Source organism: Micropterus salmoides, unplaced genomic scaffold (genome assembly GCF_014851395.1).
Source record: "Micropterus salmoides isolate LMB-PRFRI ecotype aquatic unplaced genomic scaffold, ASM1485139v1 Ms_hic_scaffold_14, whole genome shotgun sequence".
Taxonomy (NCBI): Eukaryota; Metazoa; Chordata; class Actinopteri; order Centrarchiformes; family Centrarchidae; genus Micropterus; species Micropterus salmoides.
In genome coordinates, this window is record NW_024040485.1 from 14,493,399 (window position 1) to 14,521,105 (window position 27,707).

Sequence of the window (27,707 nt, forward strand, 5' to 3'; positions counted from 1 at the left end):
ATCTACCTAAACTCCATAATACAAGCCTACGTTCCTTCTTGGCCACTGCCCTCCACCAACGAACGCCACCTGGCTCTGCCATCCCTACACACAAAGCAATCTCAGTCCCAGCTGTTCTCATCTGTGACACCATGATGGTGGAACGAGCTACCACATGCCATCAGAGCAGGGGCGTCCCTCTCTAACTTCAAGAAGCTCTTGAAAACATATCTCTTCCGAGAACACTTTTTCTTTTAACACTTGTAACCCATAACCTCTACATGCACTTCCTGTGCTCTTCTTCTTCTATCCTCTTACAATTCTCTTGCATTGATTGCACTTGTTTGTTAACTCTTACTTCTTTCCCTAGGTATTTACCCCAATGATGCCATAAGTGCTATTAGCTATTACTACTTTTTATTGCTGCCCTTAATAGTATGTGTTGTCAGTTGTAGATCTCGTGGTGTATTGATGCTCTGTTAATGCTTGTATGCTGTTCCTCAAATGTAAGTCACTTTGGATAAAAGCGTCTGCCAAATGAGTAAATGTAAATGTACTTCTTTGGAACTGTACCACTAGCAATGAGTCTCAAACTCCATACTAATTCTAAGTCTTGCTGGAGAAGTGATGCAGTAAAGTATACTCACTGTGCAGTCGAAGGAAGGATGCTATTCTGCCACAATGCAATGAACAAATGCAGCTTCGGACACAATGGAAATAAGTTGTGGTTGGTGGTGAAAAAGATTTTCTACACTATGACAATTAGTTTGCAGTATGGATTTGGGTGTGTGTGACAGAAGGATGAATAGTAGTATATGCATAGTATGCAGTCTTTTTAAATGAATGATTTTTTTATTTGTGTTTTTTTATGTGTGTAAATGTTCCAGGTCCTCCGTTATTTTGATTATGTCTTCACTGGAGTGTTCACCTTTGAAATGATCATCAAGGTGGGCAACTGAAACTTTGACTCAACAATCACACATTAAATTACTCAGATGTGTTTGGCCCTGTGTGTGTTAATCTGTCCACTTTACCTGTCCTTCTGTGTGTGGTGTGTTTGTCCTCCAGATGATAGACCAGGGTCTCATTCTGCACGATGGCTCTTATTTCCGAGACATGTGGAACATCCTGGACTTCATTGTGGTGGTGGGAGCTCTGATTGCCTTTGCTCTAACGTGAGTCACTATATATTGCTGCCTGCCGATGACTAATGACTGACTCACTGCAGCAAATCATTTTCTGAACATACTGTATTGTTATAAACGACTTTCCTTCAAAGACACTTTTTGCAGCTTCCCAAAAAAACCTGCAAATATGAAGGCATGCATGGTCCTGTATAGTGTGTAACTCAGATTTAACCTTGGTCCCACAACTAAAGGGAAAGATGGATTTCTGTGTTATATTAGGGTTGACACACAGGTTGAGTGTTTCATGACTGATATTAAAAAGCCTCCACATTATTTCTTTCTGTTGTCGTTTCCAGCATGATTGTGACAAATAACTTACTAAACCTTTTGTGCCTTTTGTTGGCACAAAAGGTAGAGGATCGTATTGTATGTTAATTTCTCTGTTGTGAATATAGCTGTGATCCTCTGAGCTTTGCTCACGGTGTATCTCTCTTTATGCCTCAATTTTTCTATGTTGTTCCTGTGGATTTTGTCACTGTTGGGGCTACCAGGAATGTGATGGGGTAAAAATTTAAGTCACACTAAATGTAAACTTCTTACATAAAGCTTGTCATATATTCCTTTTATTTTCATGTGTATGATTTTTTCCTTTTTGATTTCCGTGTGTTTTTATTTTCGAAATCTCACTAAACTGCAGAGCCCGACAGATATCAGGGGTAAATTGTTTGATAACATGGGTACACTAATTTACTGATTTATACCCTCAACTTACATGATTTGTTTCTGTAATTCTGTTTACAAAAATCTCTGTTTTGCAGAATAATAAATAGAAAAGAATCCATCATTCTATAAAATTTAACAATGGAAGTATATTGTGTATATCCAGGTATCTCAGTTTACCACACACACAGCTAAAGCTTGTCTTTGATACCAAGACAAGGACAAATAGATTGATTGATGTAATTTAATGCTCTGATCTTGCTAAAATAAATTCAGCTATTTGAGAGCAGGACTTCAATAAAAACAGTTTCTAACCTATAATAACTTTATACTAAGGCATAATTTCATTTTAAGGCCTAAATTTATAAATGCAAGTGAATGTATTACTAATTTTGTTCACAAATAATTAACTCAAGGGTACAAATTTCAAACATTTTTACTGGCGACACCTGCTGGGCTCCATACAAACATACTCATGGCGAAGTTCTGTGTTTCATTGTGTTTTTTGATATGCACTTGTGTTTTGTGACATTCTGCTTATACTTTTCTTTTTCACCGTTTTAAATGTGTCTATGCCATGTGTCTTTGTGCCTTAGTCTGAGTGTACCACTATGTTCCTAAGTACTGTATTCCAATGTCAACAGAAACAACAAAGGCCGAGACATCAAGACAATAAAGTCTCTCAGAGTTTTGAGAGTTCTGCGGCCTCTTAAAACCATCAAGAGGCTTCCTAAACTCAAGGTACAATGTAAAAATCTGCAAACTCACTCCAGTATTTTGGCTTTTGGTGTTATTTCACAGACCTCTGACATGTTGTGATTACTTTGCCAACCCTTGTGGCTTTCTTCTCTGCAGGCTGTTTTTGACTGTGTGGTCACATCTCTGAAGAACGTCTTCAACATCCTCATTGTGTACCAGCTCTTCATGTTCATCTTTGCTGTCATTGCGGTGCAGCTCTTCAAGGGGAAGTTCTTCTACTGCACTGACAGCTCCATGAACTCGGAGAAGGAATGCCAGTAAGTGGATATAGCTAAACCAGAGGTGGAAGAAGTACTCAGATCTTTTACTTAAGTAAAAGTAGCAAAAACACCTGCATTCAAAATTTGACTTTTGTCTTATAATATCTAGACCTATTGTAATACACCATCATAATATATTTGTTGATTATATTTTACATTAGTGATCTGAATCTACAATATACTGTAACTAGTAAGTTATAAAATAAATGTAGAAAAGTACAATATTTCCCTCTGAGCTGTAGTGGAGTAGAGTAGGCTACATGAGTAATTTTTTTGTATTTGCTTTACACCACTGAAACCACTGAACATCCTCCATGGATCCAATCCAACATGTACTGCCACATTACATGACCGTTAAGTTGTACCAGGTTGCACTAGTGCAGAAGGGAGTAACATACAAAATGAAGGGCCAAACTGTTGATATTTTAGGAAATACGATTATTCACTTTTATGCTGAGAGTAAAAAAATAAAGTTACAATGCTAAACCTAACTCCTTGATGACGTCTCTCCTCTACAGAACTGTCTGGCAAGGAGTTAACATATACAACAAAAACTCAGTATAATTAACTAATGAATAGATTAAACAAACATAACTAAAACATTTCTGACCTTTCTGATATACATAAGAGATCAATGAACAAATTCTACACAAAGGTCCTGATGCAAATAGCTCATTATGCAGATGGCCTACAATTGGCTGCAGATCCCCAGATTTACATTCTTTCTCTTCATTAAAACTGCTGGTTTAATCAGTGAATTAAGTGAACCAATGACCTCCGGGCTGCTCTGTTCCCTACAGAGGCTACTACATTGACTACAGCAGAGACAAAAAGGAGGTGAAAAGGAGAGAGTGGAGGAGACATGAGTTTCACTACGACAACGTCTGCTGGGCCCTCCTCACACTTTTCACCGTCTCAACTGGAGAGGGATGGCCTCAGTAAGTGGATTTTCACTCTGATGAACAGTTCTTAGACCATCAGTGCAATGTAGTTTAGGTAATAGAAATGTAAGTAAATTTAAACTTTAATTGCCCAAGAAGGCTAAATGACCTCTTTTTTCTCCTTTTCTCCTGCTAGGGTCCTGCAGCACTCTACCGATGTAACAGAGGAAAACATGGGGCCGAGCAGAGGGAACCGGATGGAGATGTCTGTTTTCTACGTGGTCTACTTTGTGGTCTTCCCGTTCTTCTTTGTCAACATCTTCGTGGCTCTGATCATCATCACCTTCCAGGAGCAGGGCGACAAGATGATTCAGGAGTGCAGTCTGGAGAAGAACGAGGTGTGGAGCACTGAAATATATATGTAGATGTCTATGTAGACACACGGATAAATTTGCACGTATTCATGTAATGTCTCTCTGTATGAATGTTTTGTTAAATTTATCTCCACAAGAGGGCTTGCATCGACTTTGCCATCAGCGCCAAGCCGATGACCCGCTACATGCCCCAGAACAGACAAACCTTCCAGTACAGACTGTGGCACTTTGTGGCATCGCCCTCTTTCGAGTACACGGTGCTCGTCATGATTGCTCTCAACACTGTGGTCCTCATGATGAAGGTAAAGCACCTCCGTACAGTAGGGGAGAGTCATGAAACAGTTTGACTCTGAAGGACTGTACCGTGTTACAGTGCTTCAAACTGTGAGCTACAGCTGACAATGAAAATCAACTTGCAGAGACTTGCTTGACATAAGTCCAGCACAATAAAAAAATTGATCATCATCTCTAGTAGAAATTCAGCTTTATTTTTTATTTTTTGAGCTCTGACCATCATTCACAGTTTACAGACTGACATCTTTCAACCTTTACCTTCCATACTTACTGATGCTATGCACGCTCATTGTTTTTTCTGTGCAATGAGGGATTATGAGCAGCATTTTGGGTACACTCGCTTGGGTTTTATCTCCAAAGAAAGGGGTTTAGTTAATCTGGCTAAACTGTCAATTTGTTTACAACGTATCTGATCTTGTTTCTTGCCCCGTACTTCTTGTGAGCGTTGCGTTTCGAGATCTCAGCACGTGTTTTGGGTAGTACAATGGAACGATGGAACAAAAATACGAAAATTAAAACCAAAGTTTTAAGAACAGGGAAGAACTTTAAAAAAAAAAAATCTCTTTCGTTTGTTGCGTTTATAGAAACAGACACATTTAAGACTTGAGACATACATGTCAAAGAGAAACATTTCAATGAAGAAACGTACAAAATTCACACAATTCTTTCTGCAGTGCTCACGTTTCATTGGACGACTTCATACCATAGGCTGTGCTTCTCCTCAGAAATTGGATCTTCCAACAAGCACCTGAATGCACCACAACAGGCGTATTTTCCAGGAGAGTTACTCCTAAAAATTGCTGCACCATATGACAATAACAACAAATATGAATAAAGACAATGAAATGTAAACTGTGATTAACAATTGCAAACACATTTTAAGTTTATTTTGCACAGGCCAAGTCATGCAAATCCATTATTATGAACTTTAAATGTGTGTGTGGAGGTAGTGTCATGTCTACAAAAAATTTAATTAGTACACTCAATGTGATCTGTAACAACAGTTTTATTTTACATTTTCCTTCAGTACTACTCGGCCCCAACAGCCTATGACACAGTCCTAAAACACCTCAACACAGCCTTCACTGTCCTCTTCTCCTTGGAGTGTATACTCAAGATAATGGCCTTTGGTCTTGTGGTGAGTATTAACACAAGAAGACATAAATTGAAGGCAGAAGCACATCTAGCTCAAGTGAAGAACTTGTCAATGTTTATTCAAATGAATTAAAACATTTTCTTTTTCTGTAGAACTACTTTCGAGATACTTGGAATATTTTTGATTTCATCACTGTTCTTGGCAGCATCACTGAGATAATTGTGGATTTACAGGTAAGTTACTGCCAAGACAACATTCATTTTCGCAATGTTGTGAACCTAAAAAGAAAGACACAAATAGTCTTCAAATGGAGCATTCTTTCTTTCCAAGTTTAGTGTGTTATGATCCCTGCCTCCAGACACAACTTAAGTCATGTTGTGATGAATTTCGCCATCTGTGTTTTACATCCTGTCTCTCCCTTCTGTCTGCCACTCTCCCCCTCCCTCCCTCTCTCTTGTGTCACCCTCTCTCCAACCATTTGCACGTCTGTCCCAGTCGGTGAACACCATCAACATGAGTTTTTTGAAGCTTTTTCGAGCAGCCAGGTTGATCAAGCTGCTGAGACAAGGTTACACCATCCGTATTCTGCTATGGACCTTTGTGCAATCTTTCAAGGTTGGAAAATTTTACAGTCAGCTTCCTCTGTCTTGTCATTTTGATTCCTCGCACAAAGATGTTGATATTATTTTCCAAATTCTTGCCTTTATGATGAGTTTTAAACAACCGCCCTTGCTGTCTCTTCTCCAACAGGCGCTTCCTTATGTCTGTCTTCTCATCGCTATGCTTTTCTTCATATATGCCATAATTGGAATGCAGGTATCCTTTCATTAATATATCACAAATAACATAACATAACAGACTAAAGTGCTTGCTTTTATGAGGAAAGCCATTACTTATTCCTTGAGCCAAGATTTTTTAATACATACATTATAATTATACATTATGTACAGGGCTTCTGTGGAATGGAGTGCTTACTCTTTTAAGAAACAAATGTTGACTCTGTGACTAAATATACACATTTTTTAAAATCTGATTTCATCTTAGTTTTCACAAATCTTATGGATGGCTATGTGCTCAAATGTAGCTGTATTAATGTAATTTGTATGAGTTTTTAGACACATTCTTTGCCTTACTTTTATTCATATTATGTGAGGTAATTTTAACAATTTATTGATATTAATAGTGGTGTGGTATTGATTGGATTCATATGTATGGACCCCACGAAGATTCAAACTGCTATGGCAGAAGCTAATGAGGATCCAATGAAATAAACAGAAGTCATTATTTTACTACCTGTTTTCTGCAGGTGTTTGGAAACATCAAGCTGAATGATGAGAGTCACATCAATCAACACAACAATTTTAAGACCTTTTTCGGAGCGCTGATGCTGCTCTTCAGGTGGGCTTATCAAAGAATATCTTCCGAGATTCCTTTTCATTTCTAGATGTTTTCAAAATGGATCTTAAATTCAATGTCACATAGGTGTTTGTTTGTGTTTAAACCACCAGGAGTGCAACGGGGGAGTCCTGGCAGGAGATTATGCTTTCGTGTCTGTCGGGGCAGGAATGTGAACCAGACCCCTCTATAGCCCCCCTCACCATGTCTCCAGACCACGAGGGAGGTTGCGGGACTGACTTTGCTTACTGCTACTTCGTCTCATTCATCTTCTTCAGCTCCTTCCTGGTCAGGGCTTAAGAACAATAACGTTCTGTTTATGTTTGTCAGTTTTTTGGCTGTCTTGCACACTGCTTTTCTTCAAAAAAAAAAAATCTGTTGTATATGTCCTTTTTTTAGATGCTAAATCTGTTTGTGGCTGTGATCATGGACAACTTTGAGTACCTGACACGAGATTCATCAATCCTGGGTCCCCATCACCTGGACGAGTTTGTTCGCATCTGGGGGGAGTATGATCGTCTGGCATGGTGAGACTTGATCATCAGCATTTATCTATTTTTATTTAGTTTCAAGCAGACCTGATCAACATCCTGTTCTATCTTCATCCAGCAGAGGGCCATCAAAGCATGTGAAATGTTAATACATTTTTCATTGCATTGAACTCTTTAGCACAACTTGATCTGACTATGCTAAAGTCCACTTTTTTTGCAAGAAAAAGAAAACATTGTTCTTTAAGTTTGATGCCACATAACAAGTTGAAGTAGAAGTATAAAATGAATGAGCCGTTTGTCTTCATCTCTATATGATCTGAGTTTATACTTTCATTAACCTCTCCACATTCTGCTTCTTTTTTTCCCATGAAGTGGTCGTATCCACTACACTGCCATGTATGAGATGTTAACACACATGTCACCACCCCTGGGCCTGGGCAAAAAATGTCCTGCTAAGATCGCCTATAAGGTAAAATCCTATGTATAGAAAAGAGCAGTATGAATTATAAATAAGGTGGACAGACGTTTTATTAAGTTAAGGGTAATAGAACTGAGTTCATGTTCTCTTATTTGGATAAAATAAATTATGAATGAATGAATCTCCTTCTCTCTTCCTCTCTCCGTACCTTGTTGTCTCTCAGAGATTGGTGTTGATGAACATGCCTGTGGATGAGGACATGACAGTCCACTTCACATCCACCCTGATGTCGCTCATCCGCACTGCTTTGGACATCAAAATAGCCAGAGGTCAGTGTCACTAATAAACATAGTATGATTGTGATATGACATCTAGGGCTGCAATTATTTTCATTATCAATTATCTGCTAATTTATTATTTTGGTTTGTTGTTTAGTTGTTTGTTCTAGAAAATGTCCACTGCCCAATGTGACTTCCTCAAATTGCTTTTTTTTGTTCCACCAACAAACCAAAACTCAAAAATATTCAATTCCCTATCATTCAAAACAAACAAATGCACACATCCTCAGAAAGGTATGTTAGGCTTAAATGACTTGTCATAATATGACATATATTATATATTTGCAAAGGTGATGAATGTGGATGTTTGTCACAGGTGGGGAGGACCGTATCGGTCTGGACAGTGAACTGCAAAAAGAGATCAGTATCATTTGGCCTTATCTGCCCCAGAAGAACTTGGATCTACTGGTACCTATCAACAAAGGTCTGGCTCTAACTATGGAGGAAACACTCAGTGTACTGCTGAGAGACAAGCAGTAACAGTTAACGTAGTGTGTCTGCCCTCACAGATACGGACATGACAGTGGGGAAGATCTACGCTTCCATGATGATAATGGACTACTTCAAACAAAACAAAGCCAAGAAGCTCAGGCAGCAACTTGAAGCTCAGGTCAGCTCTGCATGCTGTTATGAACTTTCTGGCACCCCGATATACTGTATTCACCCTGTTTTACAATTATGTATTCAAGGAAGGATAGATATATAAATACATTTTTAAAAAGGAGGAGATGCAAAACTAAAAAAACACATTTAAGACCCAATTAGAACAGTTACATGGAGGGAAAAAAATAAAATCTAAATCGTAAGCTTTGATAGCTGTAATGCTTTATCACCTCACTTTTAAAATGTTAATAATATTATATAGATAAGCATCCTTTGGTACTATACAGAACTACAGTATGTACATACAGGGAGGGATGGCAATATGTAGACTTAATTGTGTTTCATGTGAAGTCATGTCTTTAGAGCGTAAAGTACTCGATCCATTCTGACCACATGTATGTCTTTCCTGCACCTTTCAGCAACGTGAAAAAGCAATTGGAAGGAAGCCCCTGTACCTGTATTTGATTTGTTGTGTTTTTGTTTCTCTCATTTCAGAAGAGTAACTTAATGTTCAAGCGTCTGGATGCCTCCACCCTCCCCGAGGACATTCTGTCCAACACCCAGACACTGCCGATGATGGCCCACAGTGCTGGCTCAGCCCTGTGAGTCTGTGAACACCTGCAGTTTTGTTATATTTGTACCTGTGCCTCTATTTATCTGTTTGTTTTACTGTTTCTCTCTGTTCCCATACAGGACCAGAGGAGGCTTTGTGGCTTTGAGCCCCATCTCACCCCAGGAACTATTTTTGCAGCCCATAAGCTCCGACGTTGATGCTAGTCAACAGCAGAATCTTGTAAGAAAGATGACCAAAAAGACCATTAATACCACGACAATTTCTTAAAACAGTGGTTCTCAACCTTTTTAACTCTTGAAAACAAAGCGTTGTTGCCTTGTCACAGGTTGTGTAGTGGGTGTGACCAGTTAGTCAAAGTGAAAAACATAATTTTAGCATGAAATATGTTTGTTTTGTTATTTTTTCTTGTCCTGTTGTTATTAATTTCACAACAAAAAGTGCAACACACATCTGTGGTATCACATAGTGTCATGTCACTTGACATCCATAGCACACATTGGGCTCCCATCCCTACATTACACCAGACAAAAGACGTTTTAGTATATATATATATAGTATAGGGATACTCAGATTTTACAAGTAGTTATTGTATCAAGCTGTTACAATACTGATAATGTAACAGTATTAGCCAAATACTGAGGAGCAATTTCTATAATTAGGAAAACACACAAAAGCAGCCTGTGCAAGAACACGACAGTCTGAAGCCAAGTTTCAATATCAAAAAGATCCCTTTCTTTCTTTGTCAGTGCCACACACTCACACACACACACACACATGCATTACATAATGCTGTGGTAAACAGACCATCAGTATAAAAAGGCATTTGGTGCAACAAAAACACGATTCTGCTCCTGTATCAACCGATCCATCATGTTTAAGAATCCAGCCATGATCCAGGATAATAGTAGCTAATAGTAGCCCACTGTGGATGAGCGCTCAGCAATAAGTGAAGCCACTTCAAGCAGAAAGTGCAGCTTGCACTGTCCATTCGTTACCCACCATCACACACTCACAGAAAACATCTCTGAACTTCTGCCTTCTGATAAAACACAACCAAAAAGCAAACATTCTCCGTTCTCCCTGAAGTATTTTATGTTACGTAGGATTTGTCAATAGAAATACAAGAAAATAGAAAACGATGGATATGTGTGTTTTGACACACATCGTACACCGCTGTTGTGTGTTGCCCTTTAGGGTCACCTTGTGATCCCTAAGGTTCGGAACCACTGTCTTAGAGTTTCATTCTGAACATTCATAAGGCTCAACTTTTATCCAAGTGTATAAACATTTTTTAATGGATGTTGTTCCTGTGACTTTTCTCAGTGCCTTGCCGAGCACAGCATCACTGCTCTCTGTGCTCCTGTCTTTTAGTCCCGTGGAGGTTGAAATAGCAACGGCAGATTGTCAAAGTTTTGCTGTGTGTTTACCGATCTACCTTGCTTGCTAGATGAATGATATGAAATGATTCTAAAATACCCGCATATTAGTGTTTGTTCTTGCATAGGAATGTGATCGGCCCCTAGACAGATGTTGTGTGGCTCTGTTTGTGTAGCTGTTAAGACCTGAACATGCATGACTGAATGTACTTCCCAGCTGAAACATGGATTCCATCTTTCCCTGTGAACTGTTTTGTTTTTTGTCCTTTCTCACTTATCTTCGCCACTCCTTGCTCCTTTTATACAACCTCACACTGTTTCTATTCCCCCTTGGAGTCAGTTTTCCTGTTGCTAGTTTTTAACCTGTCCGTTTTTGGCTGGAATGGCTTCTGACTGGATTGAAATGGCTATGATAGATGACCCTCAGTGATGAAATGGCTTGTCTGCCCTCCTCTCACCTGAACTGGACCTCCGTAAATATAGAAGCAGTCCTGGCGGGGACGAGCCTGATTGGTGCTCTGTCTCTTCTTGCCCTCCTTTCTTGTTTCTGTACTCCACCTAGGTGGGCGAGTGCAGTAGGGGGATTGAAGCCCCTCTGGAGCTTCCACTAGGGAGGGGCCTGTGTGTGCGGGCCTCTTCCATGCCCCGTCTGGCTGTAGAGTTGCAGGTATACACAACTTCCACGACACGGCCTCTGTGCTGGATCTTACGGACGTCAGTGGCTGCATGGGCTCTAACGCCAAAGCGCCTTTTCCCTTATGTGCACGAGATGCCGAGAAGTTTAAATCAGTAGAGTTTTGGCTTGTCTTTTGCCACTTTGGGAGTTTGATTTAGGCTCAAACTATTTTTAAAATGGGATGTGATATTGTGAATGCTGATGCATCGCCTTCTTACGTTGATCTCTTTCATCTCCAGAATAGAGGAAACTAAACCTAACAATACTATTACGATGCACTGTTTTGTTTCACTTACTAAAGCATGACATTTTATTTTTTAAGCCTCTCTGCAATGGTTCACTTGCTTTCTGAATGAAATAATCTGAATGTAATTACAGTATTTTTAATGTTTAATGTCTGTTTTGTCTGTTTTGTGTTTTCACATACAAGCAGACGGAGGTCGCAAGTGGCTCCATGAAGCGTTCAGCCTCCACTGTTGCAGATCAGCGGGTGAACGGTCTTTGGCAGGAGGAGAAAAGTCCTGAGCGAGTTTATCGACCTCGTCACAAAAGCTACAAGGCTGCTGGTTAGTTTGTTTGCATACAGTGTGAAGTGATATTCCCCCCCTACCATTTGCAACCAAAGATAACTGGTGATAAAACACAGGAAAGGTCCATAGTAACAATGTGTCTTGTTGATCAACTTGTTATTGTTGCAGTAAAAATGTTAAGTTAATGAATTTTTTTTTTACTGATGTGGTAGGTGGAATTGATATTGGTCGAACAAACCCCAGCAACATAAAATAATTATTTATCCTATTTGTAAAAGAATTTGAATCTTAAATACTAAAACTGGTACATTTATATGGTTAGAGGCCAAGCCAGACCTATTCTGGTTGGCCATGCCAATAAGAGGAAAATATGTTTATGTTAAGTTTCTTGGTTTGTCGAAGACACTTCTCTCTATTAGATGGCTGGATACCAACTGCGTTATATTTACCATTACATTTTGAGGAACAAAATTATGTTGTCACTGTAATGATGATTTTAATAATTGATGATTCTACAGATTATTTCATCCATTCATCGAGTAATCAGACAAGAAATACTTTTGCTTGGCACCCCACGGGACCAGCTGTGTAACTCATATCACCGGATGCTTTCTGCTCGGAAAACAAAAGCATTGTTTTGGTTATTCCGTTTTCCAGAAGACCCACTGTACAGATCTGTTGTTTTCTTTTAGCTTGAAATAATCCCATACCTTGAACACTTTCTGTCTTTTTCTCTTTTTATCCCTCGCTAAATTCTCTCTCTTTCTCCACTTTGCAAACAGCGCCATCAAATCACATTGTCTTCACTTGCCCACAGCCTAAGTGCATTGTGCGACAGTAATAATTGTCTGTGCGAAGCAGTGCGCTGTATAGTTACATTGATTAAACGAAGCATCGATGCAAATAATTTGCATTGATGCTTTTCAGTAATCACATTATTCGAATTTCTCGATAAATCGTTTCAGCCTTAGTTGTCACCCATTATCTCTTTTTCTCTTTGTCTGCCATTTTATGTTTTATGTCTCCCCTCTAGTTTCTCGGTCTGAGCACCGGCAGCAGAGCGACAGGGAGCGTGGCCGGTCTAAGGAACGCTGTCACCTCCTCTCTCCGGACACGTCTCGTTGTAACTCAGAGGAAAGAAGCTTGCAGCCCTCACGATCCTCTAGTGTAGAGAGAGCACACACCCAAGATAAACAGGTAGGTCAGAAAAGCCTAAATGTCCAGCTAACCGATTCAGGGACAGCAAAAAAAGCAGGCTCACAAATGAAATTACTTTAAAGTAAAATTAAAAATGAAAAAGCAAATTTTCCCTCCAGTCAACTGTTTGTATTTTTTCTGGTGAGTTGTCAAGTGAACGCTACAATTGTTGTCCACAGGTCACCAAAGTGATGGTGAGCCTAGGGATTCTTTTAGTTGTATTGTGGACAAGAACAGTTTTGCATTTTGTGATTAGAAAACAGCTGACTGTGTAGCCTAAATCTGTAGAAAAAGACTGCAAACGCTGCTGTAGTTGAAATAATACAATATTAATAAGAATATTTTTCTGATATCAGTGTCACAATATGGTAAAGGTATGTAAAATCACACAAACAGTTCAACAGTTTCCCAGGGGATAAATAAAAGACACTTAACACTGTTCCACTTATGCATTATGTTAAACAAAAGCCTTCTGTAACTTCTGTATGATTTTCTGGGAGTCATTTATGTGGATAACAGAATAAAACATTTTTTTAAAGTAACAAGTTAAATATTGTATACAATAATATTGAATTGCCCAGCCCAAACAAAATGTAAAAAGGAGTCAGCAGAATGAAAGATGGATTGGCTGGAGCGAGGGATTGGGAAAAAAGAATGCTGCATCTTGTTTTTGCAATGTCTTGCAATCCGGCACCAGCTAGGAGTACATACTCCATTTAAACTTCAATTTAATTTAACCTGAAAACTGCTAGTTTAGATTAAGCCAGTTAAGTCTGATGATGTCACCAGGCTTGTTGAGCTGTGTTGTAAACTGAGGACAGCAGCTTAAAACATCTACCAGCCAGTTTGACCATTTATCTTTTATGTGTCTCTCACAGGCCTCACAACTTTGTGGAAGTGTGATGCTAAATTAGTGGAATGCCCCTTTACATTTTGACAGGTATACGTTTTTTAAACAATAACCTTGAAGGCGACAGTCCATGACATCATTGTTTATTCTCATCTTCAGGGCAACAGCTCGGACAGTCCGGTGCCCTCCACCTCAGAGTCCAGCACTCCCAGCGGCCGACGACCTATATCACAGACCCCGACTCGCCCCCGCCCTCACATCTCCTACTCCCCGCTCGAGTGTCGCACACACCCCTCCGTCGGTGAAGACGAGGATGAACAAGGTAGCCCAGAGACCATGAGACGGGGCAAGCCCACCTGGGACACCCAAGAGGGGGTCGCAGGTGAGAGGCTGTGCGAGGCAGGCCGTCACCCGTCCCCACCTCGACGCTACCCCTCCGAGCCGTTCTTGGCCTCCCAAGAGGACGACCACAGCCCAGACCCCTCTGGTCCCATGGAGACGCTGACCTTTGAGGCGGCTGTGGCCTGCAGCCTGGGACGCTCTAACACCATCAGCTCAGCCCGCCCGCGCTTGCGGACCGGCTGGCAGGTCCCCAACGGACATTTTCGGAAGCGTCTGGCGCAGACAGCCTCAGTTGCAGGCTGTGATCCTCTCAGCGATACAGAGGAGGACGACAGGTGCTAGGGACAGGAGGCATACCGTGAGGTGGGAGGGGGAATCCCAGAGAGGTGTTAGAGGACTCTGCACGACAGTGTACAGGATCAAGGTTAATGTGACTCTTTTTGCATCAGTGCTACGAGGCCATGAGTCCTCTGGATATTTGGTCAAATGTGAACCTGAAACGAAAAGAACAATACTTCCTGAAACTGTAGTTGCCAATTCACACAGAATACTGACAATAAATAAGGTCTATTTCCTGACTTGTACTTGATGACAGAGAGTAATAATACATCTCAAATAGTTGCAGGATGCAGAAAAGAAATGAATGGATCAAATTATGTAATTTGTGTCAATAGGTACTTTCATTTCTGAAGATGTTTTTAAATCATTCAGTGTTGCTCTTAACAGTATTTATCTGTGGGGTGTGAATATGTAACTACATTTTCTTATAAATTAATTGTTTTGTACATACATTGTGATCACCACACCATCGCCATTTATTAGACCAGATCAATACAACAAGCCATTGTGTGAAGGCGATCTGATATACCAGATAATGTGGATACTAATAAGTAACACTCAATAATGCTGGATTTTTTTACAGTATGAATGAATGTGAAAAAAACTGCTGATTTATTTTTCTTTTTGGTATTGGACACAATAACTTGTGAGATATGAATACAGTTACAGGATAACACAGAAAGGTTTATTTGTTGTTTCACCCTGTGTTATTGTTACAAACCTCAGTTATCCATTAAAACAGCTTTTTGCTTTTATTTTTTTCCAGTGAACACCCTTTAAACAAGAAACTTTCCAACAATTATATTTAACATTTGAGTTTGAGAATTGTTGTTGGCATGTAATTTTACCATGAACTGATATGAAAACAAAATGATCTTTAATCTATTTTCACCTTTTTCTTCCTTGTGAATATTGTATGTACCATTGCAGACAATGACTGTAGAAACACTGTAGACACACCATGACACATTTGCTTCACAAATTAACATTACTCTTATTACTTACTAATAATGTACAGAGAACGTATGCTGTTTGTAACATTAAGAGAAAAAAAAATAAAATTAAACTGTATCAGCTGATGAGCTTTAAAGGTAAAGGAATCTTTGGAAATGTTCATTTTAAGGTTTGTGTTTTTGTTTTATTTGCCTAAAGAAGGCCAATTCTGTGAAACTCACTTAACCAAAAACATGGAGATTTGTATCATACGTTCCTGGAATGCAAATACTTTGTGGGTTTTTATGTGTATAATAGCTGTATATACAAATAAAGTTGTCCTCAAGTTGCCACTGTTTTTTTTTAAATGTTTTATATAGAGCCTGGAAAAACATCAGATACCTTTTATAAGTGAGAAGCCTTGAGCAACACAATAACACTCCCACCGAAACCATTTTAAGTGCATTTGGAAATTGATTGTTTGTTCTGTTTCTTAAATGTACTTTCTTGATTTACTATACTTATTAGTTTTTAACACTGATCACAAGCAAGAAACTGTTTAAAAACATAAAATTATAAAATGCTTTTTTAAAGGCTCTAAACACATATGTTCACCCACACAGGTGTTTTCACCCGTACCTGATCAATCTTCTATAACTGTGTGGCAGTGTACAGACATGCATGATCCTTTTTCACCATTAAGTACAAGGTGTTATTAATAACATTAACATTGGTTCTGTTTTATTGAAAGCCAGCATGTACTATACCATGACCACAAAACTGATGCAGCTAAATGGAATTCAGCCATATCAAAATCATCTCACTTATCCTCCATTAATTCTCCATTCATTTTGTTGCACCTGTCAAAATGAACAATTGCACCTTAATCATCCTTATTGGTTCATGTAGTTTGTAAGCATCACATACTTAGCTCCACAAACTTCAGCCTGAGCAGCCAGAATAAGTGAAAACACATTTCACTCTTTTGTGAATAAAAACATTTGTGAATGAAAATTACCACTCAAGATCAAAACATTTACAGTAAGATCAATCTTCAGGGCCTTACGTTGAAAACGACTAAGTTTTTAAGTTTACAGTTAAAGAAAACATGAGTGAGAAATTCTTGTTTATCTTGACCAAAAATACAACTGCTACCATCCATCCATCCATCCATCCATCCATCGTCAACCGCTTATCCTGCATACAGGGTCGCGGGGGGGCAGGAGCCAATCCCAGTTTACATCGGGCGCAAGGCAGGGTACACCCTGGACAGGTCGACAACTGCTACCAATATTAGCAAAACATGAAATAAAAACATTAACAGGGTATACGTTATACAGGATCACATATAAAATATCATCAAGAGATGTTTTAAGAGTGAAATTCATATATGATAGCAGCACATAAGACAGAGGAAATGATAAAGAACTAGTTAAATGAAATAAATAAATAAAAAATATGATACAGTATGTAATATATGATATACAGTTTATAACCTACATGTGATAAAGGTGCAATTGTATTTTTTTACGTTTTATTGTACCACATTGTATACTGGGTTGTCTTTAGGTAGAAATATTAACATTTAGTTTATGGTGTTAAAAATGATAATGACAATTGACATTTGACACAAAATCACAAATGAACTTTTTTTTTACAAATTAGTATAGGTATACCATGTGGCATGCCTACATTTAGCTATATCTCAAACCTTTTTAGACATACAGAATGCATATAGTAATGATCAAGGTTTAATCCAATTTATATGTTTATCGCTTGGATTTTTAATTTTTTGTAACACATCTGAATGTAAAATTGACAGATTTTTTGTTTATTATAATGATTAATTTATTAATAAATCCATCGTGAATTATTAACAATTGAACAATCATTGTTTTTTTGTTTATTATTATTATTTTTTATAATCGAAAGGGGTGGGACTTTGACTCTATCGCGGAATACGTAAAATAAATCATCCAATCACCGCTCAGAATCACATCTAACGTCATATCCAGTGGACTGATAACATGTCCTCTGGTTGAAGAAAAAGCTAGCAAGGAAGCAAACTGTTTAATGTTACTCACGAAGTTAAAAGACAGAAATGTCGCTACAGTCCAGCAATCAGACCGTTCAGTGTTACAGCCACAGTTGCTGCTGAAGTAGAAATTTAGAAGAAATTGTGTTTCTTACAAAGGAATGAGCGATACTTATCAAGGAAGTCGCTCAGCTGGCTAGCGAAAAAGTAGCTAGCTAGGCTGCTAGCTTTCGTTAGCAAGGGAGTTCTTTGTTTTGTTTTTCAGGTGGACGTCCGTGTTAACCTTATACAGTCTGTGGTGTAAACATGAAGAGTAACTAGTGTGAACATTTGCTTTAACATTTAACGTTTATGTAGGAGTTTTATAATCATGTACATTGTATATTTTGTACTAGTAGGTACTTGAACTGGTTTCTGGGATATTTAGACAAAATTAGCCACCGAGAGCAACTTTAGCAGCAAAGGTCTGATTTTTAACGTCGGCCAGGACTAGAGACACGAAGATATGGGCAACTGTCTCAAGTCTCCGACATCAGACGACATTTCTCTGCTTCATGAATCCCAGTCAGACAGGGCGAGTTTCGGTGACGGGACAGATGCAGACCTGGAGCCACCTCCGCCGTACCAGGTGAGAGACAGCAAACGCTCAACTTTCAAGGTATTGATTCAAGAAAAAGAAAGTGTATGGCACGAGTAGGATAAGTGGCCATAAGAATAATATTAGTTAAAAGCCTGAATGTTAATATATAGTAGGTTATCCTTCTGCAGTACTGCGGTCCCTGTGTCTAGTGTTTCATGTCTGTGGCCTATTTATAAGACTGCCTCGGGTCCAGTGTAGTCAGTAGTAGGTATACCCGAGTACGGAAACTGGATTTAAAGTAATCCCCTCTAACTGGCTTGTCAAGAATGTTCATACAGCTTCTTTATTTTTTTTAGTTTATCCGCGCAGCGATCCGGACCAGTCAGACCGCTTTGTATGGACAAAGTGAGCTGGTATGGGAGGATAACAGTTTTTGTTTCACTTTGGTGTTTCTTTGTCTGAAACCAGGAGCAGGCTCACATGCCCATGTACCATCCCACGCCTAGTCAGGCCCGTCTGGCTACCCAGCTGACAGAGGAGGAGCAGGTCCGCATTGCTCAGCGCATCGGCCTCATCCAGCACCTCCCTAAGGGTGTTTATGATGGAGGGCAAGACGGCTCAGAGAAAAAGATCAGAGAGTGAGATTTTTTTGCATTTTTCAATGTGATTTACACAGAGGAAGGCTGCAGGCCATTAGCAGTCTTAATTAATTCAGACATCATATTTTATAAACTTATGTGTGATTAATATTTAATCTCAAATAAGAATGTATGATGTGGTCCATGGGAAACAAATCCACAGCACATTAAGCAGGTGAAGCTGTTCTTGTTTCACATATGTGCTGAAGAGATTAGTTGATTAATGGAAGTGCATGACAGAAAATTATGCAAAAACAATTTTGATAATCTATTAATTGTCTAAGTCTGAGTTGAGAGTGGCATGTATTGTACAGATAAAGCTGGGTTTTTTTATTTTAAATGTGTTTTGTTGTTTTTTGGGGCGGTATAAATTAAATCGACTTGACTTGAAAGTCAGTTGTCACAGAAATGCCAAACTAAAGAAGCCAATTGGATGAGAGGCAAAATGTCTTCAAGCTGTCCAGTTCTCCTTGATTTTAACCTTCCTTGGACAAGCATTTGCTTGTTTTAGCTTTTAAATGTTAGGATTTGCTGTTTTTTTCCCTTCTGTTTTAAATAATTTTAAATAAAATATATTTTTGGTTTTGGACTGTTGGTCAAACAAAACAAGCAATTTAATTCTTAACCTCAGGCTCCAGGATAGTGGTGGTGGTTTTGTACTGTATTTTACAGGCTAAACATATAATCAGTCCTTGAAAATAATAACTGCCACACAGCACTGATATCATTAAAACAATTTGTAATGTGGATATAATGACCAGTATACCAGGAGAACTTTTTGTTTAATGTGTAATATAAATTACGTTGATATAAATCTGCAAATTCTCACATTTGAGAAGCTGGAACCAGATATTTCTCATGTTTATTTGGGAAAAAAAAAAGTTAAATGATTGAAAATTGTTGCCAAATGTTCCTTTGTCACACAGCTAGATTAACTGACAAATCATTTCAGTTCCACACCTGTAATGCATCCTAAAAAACAACTACTTCAAGTCCTAGTTGATTTCGAGTCTAATGTTACAATATCAACTTTATTCTGGTGTCTGTTTAAGCTCTTTATTTTATCCATTTTCAGATGTGTGATCTGTATGCTGGACTTTGTATATGGGGATCCCATCCGGTTCCTGCCCTGTATGCACATCTACCACATGGACTGTATAGACGACTGGCTGATGAGATCCTTCACCTGCCCTTCCTGCATGGAGCCTGTGGATGCTGCCCTTCTCTCCACCTATGAGACCAACTAATTCTAATCCCTCCTCCCCCAAACTTAGACCAATCATGGCCCCTCCAGACCCAAACACACACATACCCAACAACTGCCCTCTTATAGAGTGGGAGGAGCTACAATTTGAGCTAAATGTGTTTGCTGTTTTCTTGCACTTTGAAAAATTCAGATTTATTCACCTAACGTTGGCCTTCCATGCCCCCAGGTCTAAATAAGCTGGTCTTAAACTTAATTTACAGAAATTGGTAAAGTGTTTCCAGGTGACCCTTCACAATTTTCTGTGTGTGTTCGTCATGCTGAGTGAGCATGTGGGATGTGTGTGGGATGTGTGTGAGCTGTTTGGGCTCCTCGATGACTGTGCATTTCCACTTGAGCCGGTCTCAGTGGTGTTCCTCCCTAACTGACACCAGCTCATCTACATTCCCAGTTGGTCGTCATTAAAACGGATAATTGGGTTAAGAGTATTGACCAAAATGCTGCAAGGTGTTGTTAGAGAATGGATTTAATTTTAGGTTTTCTATGGCGACAGTAGGCAAAGACTTCCTCAAAATGGCCCTACACTTTGGAGATACGGAAATTCACAACTATAGTTTACTTTTGGCATTGGATAATAAGATATTTCTGTCCAGCTAGCCAGGATTACAAAAGAAAATGTGCACATACGTAACAGAAATCACCCAAAGTTTACAACTACAAAGAAGATCAAGGCTACATGATATTTGGCCGCTCCAGATGGCGAGACAGAAAATGCTTTGAATTAAAGGGAAAACTATGTTGTATAACTTGAATGTTTCATCAGACGGTGTGTAAAGTAGCTGTCAGCCAATGTAAAGGGCTCATTTGTGCATGGGCAGGTGGATCAGTCAGTCAAAAATTAGAAATGCTTGCACACACTTTTCAGCTGATCCAGAGATTTGCACTTTACTTATAGGACAGTATCTAAACAATATATTAATATATGTACCTTTATAACCTTGCACTATCAATACTTCATTCCTTTTATTTCCTGAGATGCAAAAGTTATATCGCTGATATTTTCAGAGCTGTCAGTAGTCACTCATCACGTTAAAGTAAGCCTGACAATGTATTTCGTGAAACATGTGATTCAGTAGTGAATCTCTGCTTCTTTCTGCTTGATATTTGATTTTTGTGTGGAAGTGAAGGGACAGAGGCTTGCTCCAGTTTAAAGGAGAAGTTCAACATTTTGGGAAATGCAGTTTATCTGCTTACCTGTCAAGAGTTAAATGACAAGATTGATAATCATCCTGATTCTTTGAGATGAGTAAGAAGCTGCAACCAGGAGGCGATTAGCTTAGCGTAAATCAGGGGGAAACAGCTAGAATAGCTTCTAAGCTCAAAAATTGCCTAGCACGAACTCGAGTAATTTTCGGTTTTACGGGGCGTTATGTGCTGTTTGACAACAAATTGTGTCAGCCATTTATGTACTTAAATTAAACAAATGAGATATAATGTGCTAAGTAATGAACTGCACATGTGCTTGTAGGCCAGTTTTTGAACTTTGGACAGAGCCAGGCTAGTCATTTCCCCCTGCTTCCTGTCGTTAAGTTACGCAAATTTCCTCCCTCGTCTAGCTTCATAATATTGCATGAGAGCGGTATCAAATTTCTCAACTTTGTCAAGAAAGTGAAGAAACCTTTTAGAGTGGAGGTCCTTCAAGCCCTTTCTTTATTACACGTCTCATCTTTTGTTTTGTGCTGCTTTACTTCCATTCACTGTAGGATTAGTTACAATCATTGGTTTCCTTTTGATTTGTGGTGTGTTTGGTGATAGCGTGGCTGTCTATTTTCCTGTTACCTGTGTTTTATCTTCTACCTTCACATTATATGTTACATTTGTGTAAAAATCCACTGTGTACTTAGGACCGTAAATAGATGACACACTGGTTTAAACCCGACTGTACAAACCTCTGTTCCAATGAATTTCAGAGTGAGAGAGACTTCTTTTTATGGTGTGCTAGTTACAACTGAGATATCAAGTTTTCCATCGTGCTTTTCCTTTGCTGTGTTTTTCAGCTTATGTTTATTCTGAAGATTAATATTTCCTGTAATCTTGTTTTCTTTTTTTTTTTTCTTTGGAAGGCTAAAAAGCTATCATGTTAAAAAAATAAATAAAGAAGACAAAATATATGTATTTTTTAAAAATTGTTTATTACCATCTGGCAGTCACTCCACTCCATCTTATAAAAGCTGTTGGTATCAGTCAGACAAAGTGGATTAAATGCACGCCAAAGGGCAGATTTGTGGCCCTATGATTACCAAAATAGGAGATTACCGAATACATGATTGCAAAATATTCCTTTGAGCCTTTTATGAATGCGATCCTAAGATCTGGCAACGGAGTGGAAAACATGACTACATAATCAGGGTTCTCAATTCAACTGATGATGTAGCAAGCGAGCCAAATTGATAATGTTTGATGCTTTGTTCCCTGTGCTTGCGTCAGCTGGGGAACATGTGAGTGAAATGGACTGTCGAGTGTTTAATATGAGATGCACAAACGGAGTGGGTTTGTAATTACAAAAACAGGTAAAATGTGTGGACAGGTTCAGACCAAGATCCATTCAAACCAAGTGGATGCCTTGTTTATGTACATGAATCTTGCGTCTAATGCAATGTGGTTCATATCACACTGATTAGAAGGATATAATTGGACACACAATTGGTTGCAACATACCCTTTCTTCAGATTAAGCAGTGACACAGTTAATCAGCTTTGCAGTTCTGCAAGATTTGAGATCAGATTCAGTTCACTTTAAGCAACACAATAAGGACAGGAATGGAAAGGTCACTTGTTCAAACGCAACTGTAAAATGATTTTGTGTGACAATATAACCAATCTTTACAAGTACCACAGGAATTTAGGCTGAAGGATTATTGGTACTAGTTGTTTTTGCTGAATTGATGTAATGATATATGTGCTAGTTTTAAGAATCACCAAGCATAAATGTACATCTAAGCTATTTTAATCCCTATAAACATCTCTGGAGATTGGAGCAGGAATTCCATTGTCCTGTTTAAAAGTATTTTAAGCCAGTAAATATCGAGTTTTCCAGAGGATTGAACTACGGTTGACAGACAATGCCTTTGCTTAGTTTGCCACTACCTAGTAAATAGCCAATGAACATACCACATAACAGAAGAATACAAAACAACCATATGTTTTGATTTTGCCAAATTTATTTCTCCAACCACAAATTATTCATGTCACATGAACAAATCCTTTCTATGTTTTTTTAAAAACAGTGCTTACAAATCAAATTGGGACATGGCAATTAGACACAAAAGGCACATAAATTCACAAATTACTATTTTCATTTGCTTAGCAACCCACGTTGACTGCAGATAAGGCTGAATTGAAAAGTTTTATTTGTTTTGATACAATATCACTAATTAATACTGATTGACAGTTGATAACCCTGTAATGGCGGACTACCGTTGACACCCTGAGAAAAGCGTCATTAGGGCTTGTACATCCCATGAAAGGTGACAGGGATGCTGCATTCAACTTCTGCCCTGGCAATCTCCGACAGATCCTTGGCGTTGAGGATGAGGAGGTATGCTGGTCTCTGGGAACCTGGGGCTGCCACGATGGTCAACAGCACTCCTGAGGGCACAGCACCACATTATCATAAAACCATTTCTATCACAGTAAGCATAGGATTAACTATATTGCTGCTGACGTACCGTCATCCTCATCTACCCCATCAGGAGTCTGAACAAACAAGGGCTCTGAGGGGTAGGAATCTGGTTCTTGCCATACCCAGGTCTCCTTGGTCTTGACATTCAACTTGCAGATCTACACACAAGTGGAGAAGAAAAATCAGGCAATGTAAAGGCTTGTTTTACACACTTAGAATTTAAGGTATTTTGTTAACTTACCCTGTCTGGTATGAAATGGTTGAGACCCAGGGCATAGGCGTATGTGTAATTCTTCCCTCCATACCTCTTGTAGTTGATCTGAGGGAACTCAAAGGCTACAAAACAACATGAAAATGGTTACATAAAGAAGATGTTTCCAGTATATGTTAAAAAGTAATGTGTCCACCATGTATGAGTAAATTAAATGGGTTTGCACCTTGGCGAGGCCCGGAGAATAGCACCTCCGGCTCCAGCCAGATCGTCCCATCAGCGTGCATCGTCGCGGTGGCTGTGGTGTACGGCAGGCTGATGAGGTTCTTCCCCTGCTCCTCCTACATCACGTCAGCAATGATGTGAGAGCAAAGAATATGAGACTACTGTAGGTGGAAACTTGTGTCCTCCTGATGAAAACAACAAGTGACTCACCTTGTGGACATCCAGGGGAATAACATATCTGCGGACCTCTGGCTGTGGTGCCATCATGGCTGCCTTCTTCACCTCATCCCAGTTGGCTCTCAGGTTGGCCAACCAGAGGTAGTTGTAAACAAACTCAAAACTGCACAAATGAACGGATAATGTACACATCCCTGTACCAAACAAATCTGCAGAAGATGTACATGAAGATTTAAAAACGTTAAAACATTTAACTCTTCATTTACCCTTTCCATCCACAGAGGTCAACAACAATGAAGCCTTGGTCCTCATAGGTGTTGATGTGATGAAACATGCCAATGGCTCCCCCTTTGAACTTGTGATCAATGTACTCTCCCGGGTCTTTCTTGGCAATGTGAAACAAGGTCTGTAAAATGTACATCAGAATAGATATAATGAGATTTCAGGTGCAGAGCCGACGATAATATCAAGGGTTAGAACACTTCAAATTGCAAAAGATATTAATCTACTCCAAGTTCTTACTCCTTGGTTCTCATTGGACTCAAAACAGTCCATGTAGTTGGAGCCTCGGATGGCCCAAGCACCAAGGAATTTCAGCAGGTTGATTTTCACTGGGGTCTCCACAAAGACAAAGTAGTTGTCCGACATGCCAAAGCTGAAATTGTTAAAAGAGTGAAGTGCCAACACTGATAGCATACCAAATGGATTAATGTCAAACAGCCTGTGGGCTAGAGTCTTAACACAAACCTGTGCACATAGGAAGGCTTGAACCTCTCAGCACTGGGGAACTGCACCACCACCTTGGACTTCTCAATGGGGTCAGACTTATCTAATAAAAAGGCAGAGGTTATGATATTTAAAACACTTATTATTATTATTATTATTATTATTATTATTATATTATTATTTATTCCCAATAATCTTTAAGAAGTGATTTCAATACTTCTTTTATAAAACATTTTGCTTGGTTTTAGAGAGAGGTCACAGTGATTCCTTTAACCCCGAATTAACCATGGTTAAAGGGGAGGCCCTTGCTGTTAAAGTGCCTGTGTGAGTTTGCTGTTACATGTAGTGATGCCAGCGCTGATCCAAACCTTTCTGTGTGGGTGGAATCTTGACAATGTTGTAGGCCAGGGATGCTCCTTTCCCCATGCAGTTTCCAATGTTATACACAGTACCATCTTTCTCAATATGAGGGTGGGCTGTCACTCCGTTAATGTTGACGTAGTCACACATATCAACCTGCATTAAAAATAAAGATGCTTTGCTGTACTTTAACATGAAGAAATTTACCGTTCTGACATTTGAAAGCGGTAAGATTGGCTTCTTACACCTCAAATTCTTTGATACGTTTGTATTGATGTACCTTCTTCAGTGTCTCCAAAGTTTCAACGTTCACTTTAGTGATGAAGTTGGTTTCTGTCACGGCATAGAAATCCTCACCAATAGGGTAAACATTCACCAGGCAGTTGTCTGTGACCTCAACACCCTTGAAGTAGGTGAAAAACCTGCAAACAAAAGAAGATTACGTTTCACATAAAGATGTAGGGCAAAGGTAATGGAGGTGATTTTAAAAAGCAGATATCGCACCTTCAGTAATGTAATGAAGAAAGAAAGACAAAGGAAACTAATACAGACAGAGTACTCATTTCAGTTTTACAATTAAAAAGCCTCCAGATGATAGTGAGGATGAGAAAATCCTGTGTGTTTACATGTAACCCACCTGGAGAAAATATTTTTGCAGGGATCTGGGTATGCACAGGTACCAAACTCAGTGATCACCACACGCTTCTCTGTAATGGCTCTTACGTAGGCATCTGTTTTGATAAATCTGGTGTAACAAACAAAGAAATTTATCCGAAAACATAATACATCCATTTTGAAAACCAAAAATGTTTTATTGAAATTCATCGTCCAACATCTTGTAAACCTTCATTCTATCCCCAACTGGGGCTACCTATTGAATAAAGGTGTGATATTGACAAATAAATGAATACAGCCAAGTGTCTGCAGCAATGGGGTGGTGATGGTGCAGTGGATTAGACACATTCCTTAGGTGTGTGAGAGACCCAGATTCAATACCCCCACATCCACCAGTGTGTCCCTGAGCAAGACACTTAATCCCTAGTTGCTCCAGAGGTGTGCAGCCTCTTACATATATAGCAATTGTAAGTCGCTTTGGATAAAAGCGTCAGCTAAATAGTGGTCTTTAAGTTTTTCATCTCTGTAAATCAAAACCTAAACCCCTCACTCAGCACAAGAATGAAAAATCAGCTTGCAGCAAACTGTAACTTGCTTGAGTCCTATAAAAAAATACATTTAAACATACAACAACATAAAAACATAAGAAATGGAGACTTGACGTGCACACCTGCTTAATTTTCAAGTCTGCAGGTTGAATTTGCCATATGGCAGTAATGTAAATTATGCAAACAGAATGAAAAATGACCAACACTAGTATTGTCCTTAAGGTCTTACTTTCGGAAGTAGGTGACCTGGCCATTGTTGAAGTCGAATTTGTGCATGAGGGCCTGGCCATCAAAGAGGTGATAGAAAGGTTCATCTCCAACCTCAAAAAGCCCAGGTCCCAAACGGAGAAGACTTCCCTTCAGAAATGAAGGAATCCTACCTATGAAACACAATGAACACAATCAGAAATTGTTTTGAAGAGATATACGTTTCTGTGATCTCAGATAAAAAAGAAATGTGTGTAATCAGTATATGAATGCCAAAGATTTATTTGCCTGCGTGCGGTCTATTTCTGTCTGAAAAGAGAAAGCAAACCTGTGACAGTTGCTGGAACAGGCTCAGCCAGCTCCTCACATGTCTCAAAAATCTTCTTGTAGCCACCAGCTGGGTGTTCAAATCTGTTACCAAAATGTGAAGACATCAACCAGCAGTGCAGCCAAGTAAATTAAACCTAATGAAATTTACAGCAAGTGCATGCAGTTCATAGTTTAAGAGTTCGGCATGAACTTTTACATCCTTTAGTAGCTTAATCAGCTGCTCGATCAGCTGACCAATCAAGTCAGTGTGTTTTATTGTTTTTACACTTGTGAAAGCACTTTGTAACTGGTATAAATAAAAATGATTATGATTATGATTAAAAGTGACAGGATAAAGTTAAAGAAATGGCTATACAAGAGCTAAATAAAATTAGAGAGAAACTGGCAAATTATAAAACATTTTCTTATAATTCATCAGGAACTCACCGGCTGACCATGTTTCCTTCTTGTTGTTGCACCACAAGCAGCTGACTCTTAAGAAAACCTCTGGTCACTTCTGAACTGGAAGTCTCTGGTCTCCCAGTGGATTTGGGGTATTTATTCATCTAATCCCCCCCCACCGTCACTGCAGTCTGCGCTGTAAACCTTTCTCTTGGCCAATCATGTCGCACCGTGAAC

The 27,707-nt window shown here is 39.1% G+C and overlaps 3 protein-coding genes across 8 annotated transcripts in view; 2 read left to right on the forward strand and 1 right to left on the reverse strand.

Annotated features, from left to right (window-relative positions):
- The window catches only part of cacna1eb (calcium channel, voltage-dependent, R type, alpha 1E subunit b), a 60,564-nt gene extending 44,661 nt beyond the window's left edge, over positions 1-15,903 (forward strand). Inside the window, exons 25-49 of one of the 6 annotated variants that reach the window (XM_038717877.1) lie at positions 867-926; positions 1,048-1,154; positions 1,658-1,669; positions 2,471-2,567; positions 2,682-2,842; positions 3,646-3,783; positions 3,923-4,124; positions 4,238-4,402; positions 5,422-5,532; positions 5,643-5,723; positions 5,986-6,105; positions 6,241-6,306; positions 6,797-6,888; positions 6,999-7,173; positions 7,285-7,412; positions 7,749-7,845; positions 8,018-8,123; positions 8,449-8,556; positions 8,642-8,742; positions 9,231-9,337; positions 9,429-9,528; positions 11,248-11,352; positions 11,792-11,927; positions 12,925-13,088; positions 14,098-15,903. In XM_038717877.1, coding sequence (XP_038573805.1) covers positions 867-926; positions 1,048-1,154; positions 1,658-1,669; positions 2,471-2,567; positions 2,682-2,842; positions 3,646-3,783; positions 3,923-4,124; positions 4,238-4,402; positions 5,422-5,532; positions 5,643-5,723; positions 5,986-6,105; positions 6,241-6,306; positions 6,797-6,888; positions 6,999-7,173; positions 7,285-7,412; positions 7,749-7,845; positions 8,018-8,123; positions 8,449-8,556; positions 8,642-8,742; positions 9,231-9,337; positions 9,429-9,528; positions 11,248-11,352; positions 11,792-11,927; positions 12,925-13,088; positions 14,098-14,622 — 3,264 coding nt within the window. In that variant the 3' untranslated portion in view covers positions 14,623-15,903. The remainder of the gene's footprint in view (positions 1-866; positions 927-1,047; positions 1,155-1,657; positions 1,670-2,470; positions 2,568-2,681; positions 2,843-3,645; positions 3,784-3,922; positions 4,125-4,237; positions 4,403-5,421; positions 5,533-5,642; positions 5,724-5,985; positions 6,106-6,240; positions 6,307-6,796; positions 6,889-6,998; positions 7,174-7,284; positions 7,413-7,748; positions 7,846-8,017; positions 8,124-8,448; positions 8,557-8,641; positions 8,743-9,230; positions 9,338-9,428; positions 9,529-11,247; positions 11,353-11,791; positions 11,928-12,924; positions 13,089-14,097) is intronic. The other 5 variants (XM_038717878.1, XM_038717882.1, XM_038717881.1 and 2 more) reach the window with 5 other exon arrangements.
- Positions 15,904-17,556: 1,653 nt separating this feature from the next.
- Positions 17,557-22,128, forward strand: LOC119902020 (RING finger protein 11-like). Its single transcript, XM_038717884.1, has 3 exons — positions 17,557-18,215; positions 18,636-18,805; positions 19,881-22,128. The coding sequence occupies exons 1-3, from the start codon at positions 18,093-18,095 to the stop codon at positions 20,050-20,052; spliced, it is 465 nt and encodes a 154-aa protein (XP_038573812.1). The 5' UTR covers positions 17,557-18,092; the 3' UTR covers positions 20,053-22,128.
- Positions 22,129-23,209: 1,081 nt separating this feature from the next.
- On the reverse strand, positions 23,210-27,676 carry rpe65a (retinoid isomerohydrolase RPE65 a). The gene is made up of 14 exons (XM_038717885.1): positions 27,516-27,676; positions 27,088-27,170; positions 26,782-26,932; positions 26,027-26,134; positions 25,670-25,811; positions 25,398-25,545; positions 25,051-25,132; positions 24,826-24,958; positions 24,570-24,709; positions 24,337-24,466; positions 24,128-24,242; positions 23,932-24,026; positions 23,737-23,848; positions 23,210-23,656 (listed from the first exon to the last, which is right to left on the reverse strand). The coding sequence occupies exons 1-14, from the start codon at positions 27,632-27,634 to the stop codon at positions 23,511-23,513; spliced, it is 1,704 nt and encodes a 567-aa protein (XP_038573813.1). The 5' UTR covers positions 27,635-27,676; the 3' UTR covers positions 23,210-23,510.
- Between the last annotated feature and the right edge of the window lie 31 nt (positions 27,677-27,707).

Bases quoted from the DNA above. Each gene is read 5' to 3' on its own strand.
- LOC119902020 (XM_038717884.1), top strand. From the start codon at position 18,093: ATGGGCAACTGTCTCAAGTCTCCGACATCAGACGACATTTCTCTGCTT. The intron at 18,216-18,635 runs GTGAGAGACAGC...GTCTGAAACCAG, and splicing joins AGCCACCTCCGCCGTACCAG to GAGCAGGCTCACATGCCCAT. The intron at 18,806-19,880 runs GTGAGATTTTTT...ATCCATTTTCAG, and splicing joins TCAGAGAAAAAGATCAGAGA to ATGTGTGATCTGTATGCTGG.
- rpe65a (XM_038717885.1), bottom strand. From the start codon at position 27,634: ATGAATAAATACCCCAAATCCACTGGGAGACCAGAGACTTCCAGTTCA. The intron at 25,133-25,397 runs GTTTGGATCAGC...CCTTTTTATTAG, and splicing joins GATTCCACCCACACAGAAAG to ATAAGTCTGACCCCATTGAG. The intron at 24,467-24,569 runs GTAAATGAAGAG...TCATTTGTGCAG, and splicing joins GACCTCTGTGGATGGAAAGG to TTTTGAGTTTGTTTACAACT.